This window comes from Leucoraja erinacea, chromosome 2 (assembly GCF_028641065.1).
Source record: "Leucoraja erinacea ecotype New England chromosome 2, Leri_hhj_1, whole genome shotgun sequence".
In the NCBI taxonomy this organism is placed as follows: Eukaryota; Metazoa; Chordata; class Chondrichthyes; order Rajiformes; family Rajidae; genus Leucoraja; species Leucoraja erinaceus.
Window position 1 is genome coordinate 15,521,292 of NC_073378.1, and position 15,411 is coordinate 15,536,702.

Below are 15,411 nucleotides of genomic sequence, written 5' to 3' on the forward strand. Positions count from 1 at the left end.
TGTCAGAAAACGTAATCTGTAAAATACAGAGAGAGAGAGAGAGCCTGGTATTTGATTTGATTCCTCCTTTTGCTTAATGTTTTGTTAATTACACAATCGCAACGTTTTGTTGGGATGATTAAATTTTCAGATTTAGAAACGGTTGAGATCATCAAGATTACGAAAAACTTTAGTTCCCAGCGTTATGAGTGCAAAGGGGATGGAGATTAGAAATGTCATGTGTTTTGTCAAAGGTCGACCCTGTACAATGACAATGTTTCTGTTTTTATTTCTAACGCTTCTAACACAGTTTGTGTCACCCTTGTGTTTACAATGGCTTCACTGAGTTGCTGTGTGGAGCAGTGTACAGACCCCCAGCCCCACAGGAAACTCCATCATTTCTCTCGTCCATCGTTTTGACAACAGAGCGAATCCAGTTAAATAACACCCCGTAAAAGGAAAATGTGACATTAACTCTTGCAGTCAACACATGGTGAATTAGCATTATTAGCATTATGTTCAGCCTTGCCACCGGGACTGTCAACACAAGCCAATAAAGGGGACTGGAATTACTTCCAAGTTCTGGTCACTTTTCAGCGTGGAGATTGTAATCATGTGTTACCTTAATGTAGTCTCCAGCGATAACTAATATAATTTATTCACCTTGTATAATGTCAAAATATGATCCAGTTTCTGGCTTGATCCAACATTTAGCTTCCTCCAACCTATAATTGCTCGATAGTATTAAAATAGTATTTTAATTAATATGTGAGATATCGCGCAACCGTTAATATCCCGTTTTGTGAAGAATGCAACACTGCATACTTCCCCAAACGGGATATAACGGCAGCGGGATATTTCAGGAACAGCATCCCTAGTAGAAATTTTCGAAATCGATACATTTGATCAACCGATTTCGAAAATATATATTAGGGATGCTACTCCTTAATCAAAAATGGGAATCAACTTTTAACTGAGAAACGGGTCCATCTAACAGGTTGCTGGTTTATTCGTGTGTCTTCCTGTAGATTATATATGTCGCAGAAAGCCAGGAGTTCCTCGGGTGGTTCTATTTTCCAGCAATCAATCTTCTAGCAAGAAAATCGACCTACTGGAAATAAAGTCCAGTAATTCAACATGTCTGGGAGATCCCGTTCTACCTGTATAGTGCATGCTGTATGATTCAATGGGGAGGGGGTAGAAACGAAAGTCTTGCGTGTGCACTTCAGTGAATTCATATCATCAACATTACTTTTCCGCAAATATATATTTAATCTTTTATATTTGGGAAAAAAAGATGCAGTGGGGTTGTTTAAATCGGACAAAGTAATATAAACATGTGAGCAAAATAGAGCTATCGATAGAAATGTGAATTCACGGGAAGTTTATATGTGGCAGCCTAAAAATACAGAATAACATAGTTGTGAGCTTTGTAAACAATTAGCTACCAAATGAGCCATTTCTCGCGTTTTTCTTTGAAAATATTATTGAACATTTCAAGTCACCGATTAAAATATTATCAGTGATACACTTGTTAAGAGAAAAATAAAGCGAAAATGTACCAGGTCACTTTATTTATAACGGAAATGTTATTGCTGGAAGTGAAATACGCGCTATATTTAGGAGCGGCAGAACAGGCAGAGCCAGCCTCTCGCTGCACTGCCCTGGAACATGGATAACGCATTCAGTCTATGTTCGCAGACTAGGCAGCGCGGCTGGGAAACATGAGTGACGCTGTTTATTCAGGTTCTGGGGTAGAGCCATCATCAGGGTAAATAGAAGAGAGGCGAGCGTGGTTCGTGCGGTTTCAGATCAGTCTGACTGACAGCGATGTGAAATGGGAACGGTCGTGAGGACAGGAGCTGGATTACTTCTCGCTCTTATCGCTTTACTGCTGTGACCGGATCTTTCTGACCAAAGCCAGGTGAAGTCAACGTGTTTCTGCTTTCTTTGCTAGTGTTGATCGGGAGAGTAAAGAGTGCACGACAATCTCGGCGCTATTGCTTGTTCTCTGCACAATGTGATGGGGATTTTAGAAAACACTTCGGGAACATGTTGTATTTTGCAAAGTGGGTCTGGGCAGGGGTTGGCGGTGGTTGTGGGTGGTTAGTTGTGGCAACGGAGGCAAATTGTTGGCTGGATCCTGGCGAATGTTCACGGGAAGTGCTCGGTCCGGCCAGCTGATCGGCGGGACCGCCTGCGGGCTAAAGATTAGTAACTGCTCCAGAACACACGACAAGCTTTAAATCCTTCAACCCGGAAGGATCGCCAGATATCTACAGTCCCCGCAGTGCTGGTCCATCCAACCCCCATTCTGAACAGAAAAATCAGCTGACAAAAGCAAACTCGGATGAAACGGGGGCGCGGGTAACCAGCGGAGTGAGGGGGGGACTGCGAAACAACGGGACCATTATCTAATCTTCGCGGAGGAGACACGTGTCGGACCATCTCGCTGTCTGGGAACTAACCAGGGGGGAGGGGGCGCTTGCTTACAATCCACTGTTTACACAGGGGGGCTTTGCAAACTCTCCCCACAACCTCGGTGGCCTGTGCGCTTTGTGTGTGATGCTCCTCAACCTCCTCCAGATGTTCTTATCTAATCATCCGTTCTGAATGGAAGCTCTGTCTAAGTCAACCCCGCGTTCAGTTCTAACACAAACGTAAGAAACATTAATCATTGCTAGCGTTTCTATTGCTACGTTTACAAGGCTCGCGTTGTCCTTCAAATGGGCCAGTGGCAGATAGTGGGAGACCAAACTTTTCACTTCAAACCCCTGGACACACAGTTGCTCCCCCCCCCCCCCCCCCCCCCCCCCGAGTCAAGTTTGTACCCCTCTGTTTTATCTGTTGTGATAAAGAGAACAAAACAGGCGGAATGTAGATCTTCCTCAACATTGTTTTATCAAAATGCATAACTTGGTGAAGGAACTCAACGAGTCAGGCAGCATTTGGGGAGGAACATGAATAGTTGACCCGTTGAGTTCATCAATCATTCTGTGGTCTGCTCAAAATGTCACCATCTGCAGCCTCTAGTGTCTCCGAGTTGTTCTAACAAGTGGCTTTAGTTAACTTGTCACACGCGTTGACTTAAATGCTGAATTTGACCCATTTTCAGGTTGCTCGCACCCCCCCAGTTTGCATTGGGCTGGGGATCATTGTTTCAATTGGGATGAGATAATAATTTAATCCTTGTGAACTAAACTCAGTGAATGAAAATCTGGCCGATTAACGAGACGCATTTCCTCAGTAAACGGTTTCATCTGTAAATCTATGTTCGCTATTTTGAGGTTTGTAAACAAGGCGGCGTGTAAAACCCAACTCTCATCTGCCGGCGAGAATGAACAGCAAGGCCTTTCACTTGTGTTTCATTCTATCCCTAGACACCGGCCGACCCCTTCCTTTGCGCATAGAGTGAACTTAGTCTTCATTTACAAGCCGGACTGCGCCCCTTGAGTTTTATGTTAATCTATGATCTGGTTTGATTTTTTTTTTTTTTTGCATTCAGTGAAGCAGGGTCGGCCTTGCATTCATTATACAGAACAGGCAGTGGCCCCGGAGCGCGCAGAAAGATGAACACCATCGTTTTCAATAAATTTGCCAACCAGGTTCTTTTCGAAGAAAAGGCAAATGAGGTGGAGAGGAACAGCAGAACGTACATCGAAGTGATGGAGGAACAGCACCGGGAGCTAATGATGCCGGACAGCCCGTCTAGCAGAAGTCAACGGGGTCTGCGGCACAGGAGGTCAGGGTACGACCATCTTCACAATATAAGACCTGTATTAAATCACTACATTTGACGGGCTGCTGAAATGTTTGCGGAAGGGGGACATAGATTGAGCGAACCATGAACGACACTCTTGCACTTGTAAATTGGCTTTGGACAAAGCGACATTGACGGAGAGGTGTTAGTGTTTCTGTGTGTATCTCGGCGTTGTGCAACGGCACCCACTTCCCCAAATTAAGAAGTAACGCGTTCACCGCGTAGAGAAACTAGAACAAGATGTGCACACTATCTTGTTATACTTGGGTAAACCTATACACGACGTTTTAAACCGTTTATTTTTTTTTTCAAATTGACTGCTTCAGCATATTTCACAACTGTGTGAAACTATCTGCTTGGGGAAATGATTGCGAGATCCTGAGCAGACCAGAGGTGAAATAACAATTTAAGAATGTGAACTATTAGAAATAGTTATGTTCTAAATAACTAAACGTGTATATATAGTCAACCACGTTACACCTTTCAGTTAAAAGGTCGCCGAACTGAACGCGTAAAATAGTGCTCATGCCTCATTGCATAAATAAGGCAAAGAAGGGGGATACAATGGAAGAGTTCAACCAACATTGACATTTTAACTGCTCGGATTTATTTAGCCAGTGTAGCTTTTCCACAGTGGTCGACCACAAACGTAAACATCCTACGTGGTATTGTAAAACCTTTAAACAATTTAAGTACGATGAAATATATAAACATACACAGGCTTGCAAATAAATGTTATCTGGTAATATTTTTGTTAAGTCTGTGTAATATATTTCAGTTCCAACGAAAATACATATCAAATCAAAATTACCTGTTTTTTTAATTATAGGCCGTCATTATGGGAGAGTTTGAATGTTATTTCGGTTCTATAGTATATATCATCCCCCTTAGCGTTAATGTCAAAAGCTTGTAGAAAGCCACTGTTAGAGTTACCCGCGTTACTTATGCAATATTAGGATATACAGATATTTGATGACAGTGGTTGTGGTCGCATATGTTGCAGTGCGCAAGTTTAATAACGGCGCGACAGTCTGGCTATGTTCAAAGGGACATGTTTCGTCAGAGGAACCATCAGAGCCAGGATCAGCAGCAACTGGACATCAGGGCCAATGATTCGCAGCGACATCTACAGGTCTCGCCTCGAATACAGTCACATTTCTCCTTACCGATCTCATACGCGTATAAATGCACCCACCACGCGTAATGAAACGTTCCCGCATCCACGTCCCAGTTGTTTTGATCTAGAGGTGACCTAGAGTACACACGGGAATGTCTGTCTGCGACCATGTCAGTGCCTTGATCAGAACACAAATTATATTTCACATGTTTATTTAGCTTTTTCCCCAAGTGTGTTTATTATTGTCGCGTGCACTAAAACTACACCGACTTTAACATGACCTGAAGCTGTGAGATGCATTGTACATACAACACAAATTTCCACAACAAGTGTGTAGGGAGGAACTGCAGATGCTGGTTTACACCGAAGATAGACACACAAAAACTCAACGGGTCAGCCAGCATCTCTGGAGAAAAGGAATAGGTAACGTTTCTGGTTGAGACCCTTCTTTCTTTAAACACAACGCCAGAAGCTGAGTTATGCCAAGGCCTGTCATCGTTCTGAACCGTGCAAAACACAGGGATAGTCCCATTTACACGGAGCCTCGTCGTTCCGTGAGAAACCTCACAAACACTTCAGCACCAACGAATGTACTTGGATTAATCTATTGCCATAGATTGCAACAAGCACCATGAACTCACAACGTGTAGAGAGAGGTACTAATTCTAATTTCAGTAACCCTCCAAGCAAACGTTAAAGAGTCTCCGCTGAATGTTTCTCTGACGGCTGAGTACTTACATTTTAATTTTTTTTTTAGATCCTCAGCATCTACCGTTCTCTTTATTTTCATTAAACATCGATGCGCATTTTGGGTTCATCCAATCCCATTTTTTTAAATCTGTACGGAATCATTGGAAAAAAACCAAGCTTCCTGACGATAAAATGGACACAAATTGCTGGAGTTCCCGCGGATCAGGCAGCATCTCTGGAGAACATGGATAGGTGAAGTTTCGGGTCGGGACCCTTCCTCAGACTTCTGACCCTCTGAGTCACTCCGGCACTTTGTATCTTTATTGTAAACCAGCATCTGCAGTTCCTTGTTTCTACGTAACGAGAAATGGGTTGGATTTAAGTCTATTTTCTCATTTAAAGCGATAATGTATTGCTGTGGTGATTTGGATTTTTTCCGTCAGGTCCGACAGGCGTCTTCACCGGGGGAATTGGCTCAAGTTTGATTAAAGAAGAAAGTTCTGTTAGTATTTTCTTTACATAATGTGCGATTTGAACGTATGTGGATGGCTGGTTATCAATGAGCTATTACTGATGTTTGATCCAGCACCTCACCTTGACACACAATGATTAATAGAAAAGCAAACACGAAACTACAAATGCTGGAAATCTGGAACTAATCAGAAAACGCTGGCAATACTCAGCAGGATCCACACCTGGGAATTCTAAATGCAGTTTCACGTGTGGAAGTGACCCGATTAAAGCTGATCGACTTGAAACATTAACTTTCTCCAAATGTGTAGGAAGGAACTGGGGATGTTGGTTTACACCGAAGGTAGACAAAATGCTGGAGTTACTCAGCGGGTCAGGCAGCATGGATAAGAGGAATAGGTGACGTTTCGGGTCGAGACCCTTCTTCAGACTAATGACCTTGGTCCGCTGAGTTACTCCAGCGTCTTGTGTCTAGGTTCTATGATCACAATTGCTGTTCTTTACATTTATGTGATAAGTAATATCTGAATATTGTGGGGGTGTACTATCTAGGCGTGCAATGCACACACACACACGGTGGATTGCAACGTGTGTTGCTAATTTGCCGAGCATGTTCTATTCAATGTACACGAATGATGTGCGGGACATAGTTCGGGAGATGTGTTTTGTATGCGCCTTTATCTTGGTGCAGCATTTAAAATGCTTCCGTGTTCAGTGGACTCGTTGGTTTGGTTGCCTTCGGCGGTGTTCTGTTTAGTGGTGACTGGCGAGTTCTCATTTGTTATTCTGTGTTGCTTGCAGCTCTCGGCAGGGCGGTGGAAAAGTCAGGCACAAACGACAAGCTCTTCAGGATATGGCTCGACCCTTGAAACAATGGCTCTACAAACACCGAGACAACCCCTACCCGACCAAAACGGAAAAGATTCTGTTGGCCCTTGGATCCCAGATGACCCTGGTACAAGTAAGGCCCTTTCTTTCTCTCTCTCTCTCTCTCAACCACAGATTCTCACCGACATTTCTGCCCTCAATTTCACTCAGAATCACCAATTCAAGAGTATTCAATGGTCACATATACTGACAACGGAACAATTAAAAAGGTGTTTCAGTTTGTCACCTTTATCACACTGGAAATCCGAGTTTATCATGCGTTTGCCCAATGGCAATAGCTCCCATCCTCGCCTGCCCCTACTTCGCCCAAATATATACTGCAGGAGCAGAGTTAAATAGTGACACTTCTGGGAACTGTGCGCTGAAAGTGGAGAATTGTTGGATTGCGACTGCAACTCCGAGACTACATGACCATAATGCACGGGCAGTTCGGATATTAACCACCCCAGCCAACGCTTCCCCCAATTTTTAAGTGCGAATCCTTGTCTTGGATAAATCATTCAATTGTCATTATTTTAAGACATTAGACATTAATTTTGAATTTGAATGTAAACTCTTAGTGTAGAGACGTCGGTTTGTTGGACATACTATCCCACCAGAAGTTGGAATACTAAACTAGTGTTCATATGTGTGTAGGAAAGAATAGCAGATTGCGGTTTACACCGAAGATAGACGCAAAATGCTGGAGTAACTCAGCTGGACGGGCAGCATCATTGGAGAAAAGGAATAGGTGACGTTTCGGGTCGAGACTGATGAACCAACTCCATCCGATTCCTTTGCTCCAGAGGTGCTGCCTGACCCGCTGAGTTCCTTCAGTCAGTTCAGTTTATTGTCACGTGTACCGAGGATCAGTGAAAATATTTTGTTGACTCCAGTATTTTGTGTCTATTTTTAGTGTTTATTTATGATCCCATCTAAACCAAAGCAAACTATTTCCAGAATTTAGGTGGTTAAGAAGTAATTGTTTGATCTTCGGTGACAGTTTCACTCACTCAGTTAAATGAAGACGGATTGCTCAATGCAGATACAGGCGAAATCCAGGCTGGACCTGCATCTGGCAGCTTCACAGTTACAATTCAACTTAATAGAATGCAAATTAATCCTGATCTACTTTATTCGAACAAATCCTTATGATGACTTCAACCTCTGAGAGTTCCTTCTAATGTAATACGTTCTGGACAGTCTATATTTCTGCTGTTTTTGTTCGTGTATTTATAGGAAATCATGAGTATTGAATATAGTTGCAAAATATGAATAGGAACAGGGGAAAGAAGCAGACAGAAAAAAATTCGCCACCCACTAATTTTGCTTTGAATTAAACCATGTTTGGGGATTTTCTTAAAGTCCTGTTATTTCCGCCCCCCGTAATCTGACCATCATTACTATTTAATGTGATCTTGTTAAACTCTGTACGGATAATACGATTATTCCGCGTTTCAAGCGGCCAATTTACTATGATCACTTTTATTTTAGTACAGAATATCGTTCTGAAACGACCCCTTTGTTACTGTACATTTGCCGTGGGGATTACAGCTGAGAATGTACCCGTTAAGATAATAAATGCTTGTAACATGCTCTCTCCAACTGCAATGCAGATGCTGAATAATACCAGCTACAGCGTTGTACGGAAACGCGTTGAACAAACTATATATTGTGCAGAAACATGGCTCCAACAGGACACATCTTTTTCGTTACCTTTCTTTGTGGAGAGAATTCATCCAGTCCATGAAAGGTTTTATCGTGCAACTGAAGTTCATCTGAATATGACCATTAAGCAATTATATTCCCGGTTGTACAAATATAAGAACAACTTAACTCATCAACGCTGAGCCGGGGAAGCATTTTGCCCCCCCCCCCCCCCCCACCTCGTCAAGATCAGGCAGACCCTTGACTTCAACGCTATTTCCTGCATCAATCCCATTGCCTTGAATCTGCTAATACCTCCCCAAATGGATTTATAAAGGATATTACACCGATACACTATGCTGTGTACATTTTCCAATTTTCTGTGACAATGCACAATTTCATGATAAACATTGTCTACTTTTAAAAGCGTATGCTTAATACAATTGCCTTGGTTGCATTAGTTTAGATCGGGTTGGTTTAGTTTGCATCGCCAAGGGTGGGAACCAAGGTCCTTTAAGTGTTCCGAAGTTTGAATTCCATTCACATCCTTCCTAACCCTAAGCCTCCTTTCAACCCACGACTCTCTAATTCGTCAAATTAGTTGTCAGCGTTCAAACCACACCATGAGCAAGAACCACTGACAAATTGCTAGGTGTAGGAAGGAACTGCAGATGCTGGTTTAAATCGAAGATAGACACAGATTGCTGGAGTAACTCAGCGGGACAGGCAGCATGTCTGGAGAGAAGGAATGGGTGACGTTTCGGATCGACCATGGACAATAGGCAATAGGTGCAGGAGTAGGCCATTCGGCCCCTCGAGCCAGCACTGCCATTCAATGTGATCATGGCTGACCATTCACAATCAGTACCCCGTTCCTGCCTTCCCCCCCATATCCCCTGCTATCTTTAAGAGCCGAAACGTCACCCAATCAGTTTTGTTATATCTTTTGAACATGGTTTGAAACTTGCTTTTTGATTGCAATGGCATCTTACTTATTCACTCGGTTTCCTCGCGTTGACTTGGAATATGAGACGATTGCTTGAAAGCAAACGTCATCCCATCCGCTTTATTTCATCTTTTAGTGTAGACACTTCCATCAGTAACAGCTCGTTGATGGGAGATGCGGTTTCCCTGGGGGGGTTTCACGCTATTGGAGGTTAAGGCAGCATCGTATAATATTCATATTGCAAACGCAACATCATGTGTTAGTGAGTAAAAAAGAACAAACCAAATCTTGTTTTTGGTGGAGGAAGGAAGGGATTCTGGACAGCTGTATTTCAGGAGTGAATCTGTTCCTCCATTGCTTAGTTGATTCTCCGGCTGAATAATCCAGTGAAATGTTTCCGTGCCTCAATGAAAGGTGGTCCTGCAGTTTGTAACTCTGCCCATTTTCGCCCCATTCTCGTCACTCGATACCCTGCACCAGCAATTACCCATCCCATCTTACTTCAAGGCCGCCGTCCATCGTACCTGCCTCTGCAAACTTGGCGGACAATTAGCGAGCAACTCATATTTCAATGTAGATAAACCAGAATCGCGCGGTTTAGGGCGAATTCAAAGAGGGGCGATGGTTGTTATTCCAGTTTATTGACAATTTATTTATTCAGCTTTGAAAGGGCACGTGGCAATAAAACATGCAAAGGCTAAGTTCCTGTAAAGGCAAGGAATGAAAACAGACAAAGTTAAATACAGAACCCGCTGTGGGTAACTGCTCTAACGGAGACAAGTCCTGGATGAAATATAATGTTCAGCAATGAAATAATAACCTCGTAACTGTCGCTGCAGATATTTCCACTAATTTATCCTTTAATGCAATCCTCCACGCATGGCAATCTCCATATTACGGTTTTTAAGCACTCGGGTCAAAGAAAAATAAGGATATTTAAAGCACAATTGCCTTGAAATTGGTGGCTTTGAATAACACGGCGCAGTGTTCCCACATTATCCCCCCATGTCACATCAATACACATCCAAAATCCGGTGTATATCCGCACAGCGGCTGAGCAATACGGAGAGAAGCATGAAGTATTCACACCGAACTAATGTCGAGTCTTCTCAGCCACCTGTGTTCACTTTCCTAAAGAGAGGTTTCTCTGAGGGCTAATCCCCTTTGCTTCACTGATCCCCACATAGCCAACCCAAGCCTCCCAACTGAATTTTCCATTCCCCGTCTTTTGACAGCTGACAATTAAAACCAAACCTATTTAGGCACCTTCATGATTACATTTCTTTTAGCTAATTTTACATTTCTTGGTCCCACCCTTACAGGATATTACTTGCATGTTTTATTACATGTAATAATTGTGAAGGCCCAGACCGGATTGAGTGGTGTAATTTCCTATTTTGTTTCACCTCCTCTCAGTAAAAAATCGTCCGCCACTGACTATGATTAACACAGGTGGTGCCTTGTATTAATATTTTTTTTGGTTGAAATCAGATAATTAACTATTAACTACAGTTTTGATGCCACATGGATTTGGCTCAATATCAATACAGTAAAAATTGTACAAAATACAATTTAATCAGACTTACAACTTACTAATACATTAAGCCAGACAGATATATATTGCCCATATTTTGTTTTAACTCGATCCTTAGGTAGTGCTGTTATTTTTAATATTTTTATTAATTCTTTGTGTCAAATTTCTGCCTCGTCCTTAAACAAAACTAGCATTATATCTGACCATGTTTAATTACATCAAATTTACCATTTCGTATATTGGATTTTACATTTCAAAAATTAGAAATTTATTGTGCCTTGAGCCAACAATTTTCGATAAAACTTTTAGTTTCTTGTCACTTGTAAAGAATCTTGCAGTACTGAATTCACGACAGCTACAGCGAGGTCCCAGATTTGCTTTATTTTTTTAGCTCAGAACTTCTTCCAATTGGCAAGACAGTGCATATTATTGGCTAGGTGAACTTACTTGCTCCCCCAGTGACCACAATCAGCATGATGCCTTCCCTGCCACGTTCTACTGTACTATCTGCATGGAGCTCAAAGCAAATTCTGGGTGCAACAAGCAGCCAAGGAAAAAAAGCCTCATAGCACCAACATATGGTGACATGAAATCTTATCTGTTTCCCTCCACTCACTTATTTTAACCATTTCATTGTGGAGCAAAGGCAATAAATGAAGTGCACATGAATTAAAGTGCATATTTGAAAGGTGAAATGCCTTGTGAAGACGGTGTTGAAATGTATTCTGAAACCATGCATTTACTTTGGACCAGCGTAATGGTTAATGCTGTTTTGTTCCTTATATTTAGCTTCAGATGGAAAACGTATGTTTTAAGGAAGTTGAAGGCAAAATAATTGCATTTCACTTTCTTAAAAATCGAGAAGAAGAAAATTGGGCTTGTAGATGACAATCTTTTTAACAGAGATTTTTGGAAATCTTGTTGCCAAATGGCCATTCACTTTTTAAAAATATGCTTTTTCTAATAGGTTTCCAACTGGTTTGCAAATGCTAGGCGTCGCCTGAAGAATACTGTTAGACAACCAGATTTGAGCTGGGCCTTACGCATAAAGTTATACAACAAGTACGTACAGGGCAACGCAGAACGACTCAGCATTAGCAGTGATGACACATGTTCGGAAGGTATGGGAAATGAACAAAGTCTTTTGAGTTCTATATTCTTTTGCAACATGTTTTATTTTTATTTGGCACTGCCTTATTACAGAATGTTCTGTTATTTATGGATACAGGAGTCAATCTTCTGTCCAACAAGAGCTGTGTTCTCTGAAGGGAACGTAAAAATCCGAGGCCAAAGTGCTACATGTCTTGATGTGCATTTAAACTCAAGTGAATGTTTAAATGTGTCTGGGACATTTTTGGCTGCTGATCTATAGGTACCTTTCTTTTGGACGTATGTAATTAAAAGTCACACGTTGTTAATATTGAACATATGCTTAAGCCAGAGTATTATAATTAAAAATCTTTAAGATACATCCTTTGTGGGAGCAGTCACAAAAACAAAATTAATTGTAAAGTTTCAAATCAAACAGAAATTTGTTTTTCACTAAAACTTTCCCTGAGAATTAGTAAGAAAGTGGGTGAGAACATGCCACTAACTGAGGCTAATAAAAAGGCAAGCAGACCTTTGATTATGACTCAAACTTAAGAAACTTATTTTTTGATTTTATTTTTGCTTAAGGTCAACCAAAAGAAAACTGATTTTTTTTTTGTGAGAGCACTTGGAAAATGAAAATGAATTTCATTATTTGTCGTAAGGATGATGAATTAATTGTTGATAGGAATGAAAACAGTTCACGGATAAAAACATGAAAGAGTGGTGCCTGCTTGTAGTTCCACAATTACAATTTCCGTTGTGAACCTCCATGCTTTTGTGCAGTAATTGAAATCCTGGAAGCAAACATGTCCTGATATTTCTTAGCAACTCTATCTAGGTCTTTTGCATCTTGAAACATCTATGATGATGGCACATTGGGAATGCTGTTACTGTTCACAATCAAGTGCAGAACTTTTATTATGCTCTCCTGTGCACCAGCATGATTAAACAGGTAGGATTATATCATGTCCTGCCCATTAGGTTTATATCCATTATTCGGATCATATCAATATCCGTTTTCAGCTGTAAGATTAATCTTTTCCCCCTTCCCTTGGTTATCTTTCCCAAGTTGAGCAATATTTTCCAACTTTTAGAGACTGAAGCCAGGTGTGGATCAGCAGAGCACTTTACAGGCTGGTAGTTGAGACGAGCTTTCATGAGTGGGAGAGTCAAGAACAAAGGGACAATTTGAGGTGAAGAAGTGAAGATTGAAAAATAATGGGGCCATTGTTTAAACACGTGCAGAGAGTGCACCTCTCAGAGGGTAGCGACTTCTGGAACTCTCCGCTCTTGAGGTTGGTGGAAGCCAGATGATTCAATATATTTGAAGTGTAGATAGATAAATATTTGAACGATTGAGGAATTAATGGTTATGGGGGATCTGGCACAGATGAGGAGTCGAGGCCAGCATTGATGAGCCATGAGCATATTGACGGGTGTGCCAGGCTTGTTGGGTCTGGTGACCTACTCCCGCTCCTACATCTTTGCACTCTTGTCTTCTCATTCATGTGAAATAAATATGGCAAATTTAAAATATCACAAATATAAACATATTTTTCTAAGGCCCTCACTAAATAGGTGACTGCCAACAAATCTGATGCTGTACACTTTCTTCTGGTGGTTCCTGCCAAAGTGGTTAATTGACCATTGGATCTAAAACCCAATGAGAACTGTGGCAGGACTGGTTGATATATGATGTGTTACCATCAATTCTTAAGTGAAAGATAATGACAATGGCAATCAAAACAAAAGAAATCCTGCCGCTGGCTTTGGATTATGAAATCAATAGATCGATGAGGTGGCCTACTTGATGCCAGGAGAGATGGCCAGGCTGTTAGTCAGTGTTGTTGATTGGAACAGGAGAATAAGAGTTGGCAGAAACACAGAACTGCTACAGCTGCTCTTCAACATGTTACAATAAGTCTGTGCAGAACTTCAGCAGTGAAGCTCAACGCATGACAAACGTCAAGGCGTAAGCAGGAATTTAAGTCAGACAACTTCTGGGGTGGACCTTTGGGGTATAGCTACAATTATTTCTGGAGCCCCATGCTTCTGCTATTCTTAACCTCTCCCCACTGTTACTCTCAGTTGAATTACATGGAACAGTTCAAATGCAGCACTGCCTTCTTATACAAGTTCAAAGGAATCTTAACTCATACAAGTAAATTAATTATTTTCTGCTTCAGTGATTACTGCCAATGTCATGATTTACTTGCTCTAATAACAGTCCCTTATGCTAAATATATACAAAATAGAATTAAAGCACAACATTTGTAATTAAGAATCTTCATCAAGACAAAGGTGTGTAAAGTCAATCAAGAGATATCCATTGGCATTCAATGCAGATGTTTCCATGGATATCTTAAACTATAAATACAGAATATTCAAAATAAAATTAATGCACTTCTATGACTGGAAATTAGTTTAAGTAATTTCTGCTGGTGAAAGTGCTTCCTTGTGTTAACAAAATATCAATGAATGTGTTTTCAACTTCACCAACATGTGTGTATTACATTTATCTTGGCTGGAACATAATGATAATATTATATGTGCATAATTAATAGAGGTGATCTAACAAAGACCTCTCCCTAAGCCTAAAGGATATCAATTTTAGACTTCTGTGCAGGGGTCAGATTGCATATCTAAAGATTTTGAAAAGAAAAATTCCGCACAACATGGATTTTAGTTTAGAAAGAAAATATTCCTGTGGCTGGAGGAGAACTTGGCATATCAAGTAAAAGTGGGATCCAGTCTCGTGACGGTCCATTTAGAAACCAACAGCATGGGAAGAAAAAGGAAAACGTTTATGCTGGAGAGTTTAAAGTTACACAGTCAAAATAATCTTACAGGTAATAATCCCCTGATTTGTGCATCAGTTATGGAAGTTGCCTGTTATCAGGCAATTGAACCATCTTACCAATAATTAGAGAGTAGTCCTCAGTTACTATGTATCTCATTGCAGACCCTCGAACTATTAGATTAAGAACAAGTAAAGGGTATAACATTAGCTACTGGGATTATGTAGGGATTAGGTCTAGCAACTGTATACTTACAGTATATGAAACGTTCACAATAAAATAGATGGTCTTTTTCACCGAAATATACGGCTTTGATCTAATAAATAGATCTAATAAAAATGATGTGATTGAGACTGACTGGGAATTAATATTTAACCAAAGATAAGTCAAACAATGGATGCGATAGGAAAAGGTAGTGAAGGAAATATCCTGGATAATAAAGGATTGATTAAAGCAACCAAATGAAGTTCTCTATAGTGTTTGGGAGATGCTAAGAAAGCACTGGTGTGG

At 41.0% G+C, this 15,411-nt stretch overlaps 1 protein-coding gene across 4 annotated transcripts in view; it reads left to right on the forward strand.

Moving 5' to 3' along the window:
- Positions 1-1,677: 1,677 nt before the first annotated feature.
- The window catches only part of mkxa (mohawk homeobox a), a 42,556-nt gene continuing 28,822 nt past the window's right edge, over positions 1,678-15,411 (forward strand). Inside the window, exons 1-4 of one of the 4 annotated variants that reach the window (XM_055651918.1) lie at positions 1,678-1,903; positions 3,485-3,727; positions 6,819-6,978; positions 11,979-12,132. In XM_055651918.1, coding sequence (XP_055507893.1) covers positions 3,549-3,727; positions 6,819-6,978; positions 11,979-12,132 — 493 coding nt within the window. In that variant the 5' untranslated portion in view covers positions 1,678-1,903; positions 3,485-3,548. Of the gene's footprint in view, positions 1,904-2,396; positions 2,640-3,484; positions 3,728-6,818; positions 6,979-11,978; positions 12,133-15,411 lie in introns of those variants that run through there. The other 3 variants (XR_008725154.1, XM_055651917.1, XM_055651914.1) reach the window with 3 other exon arrangements.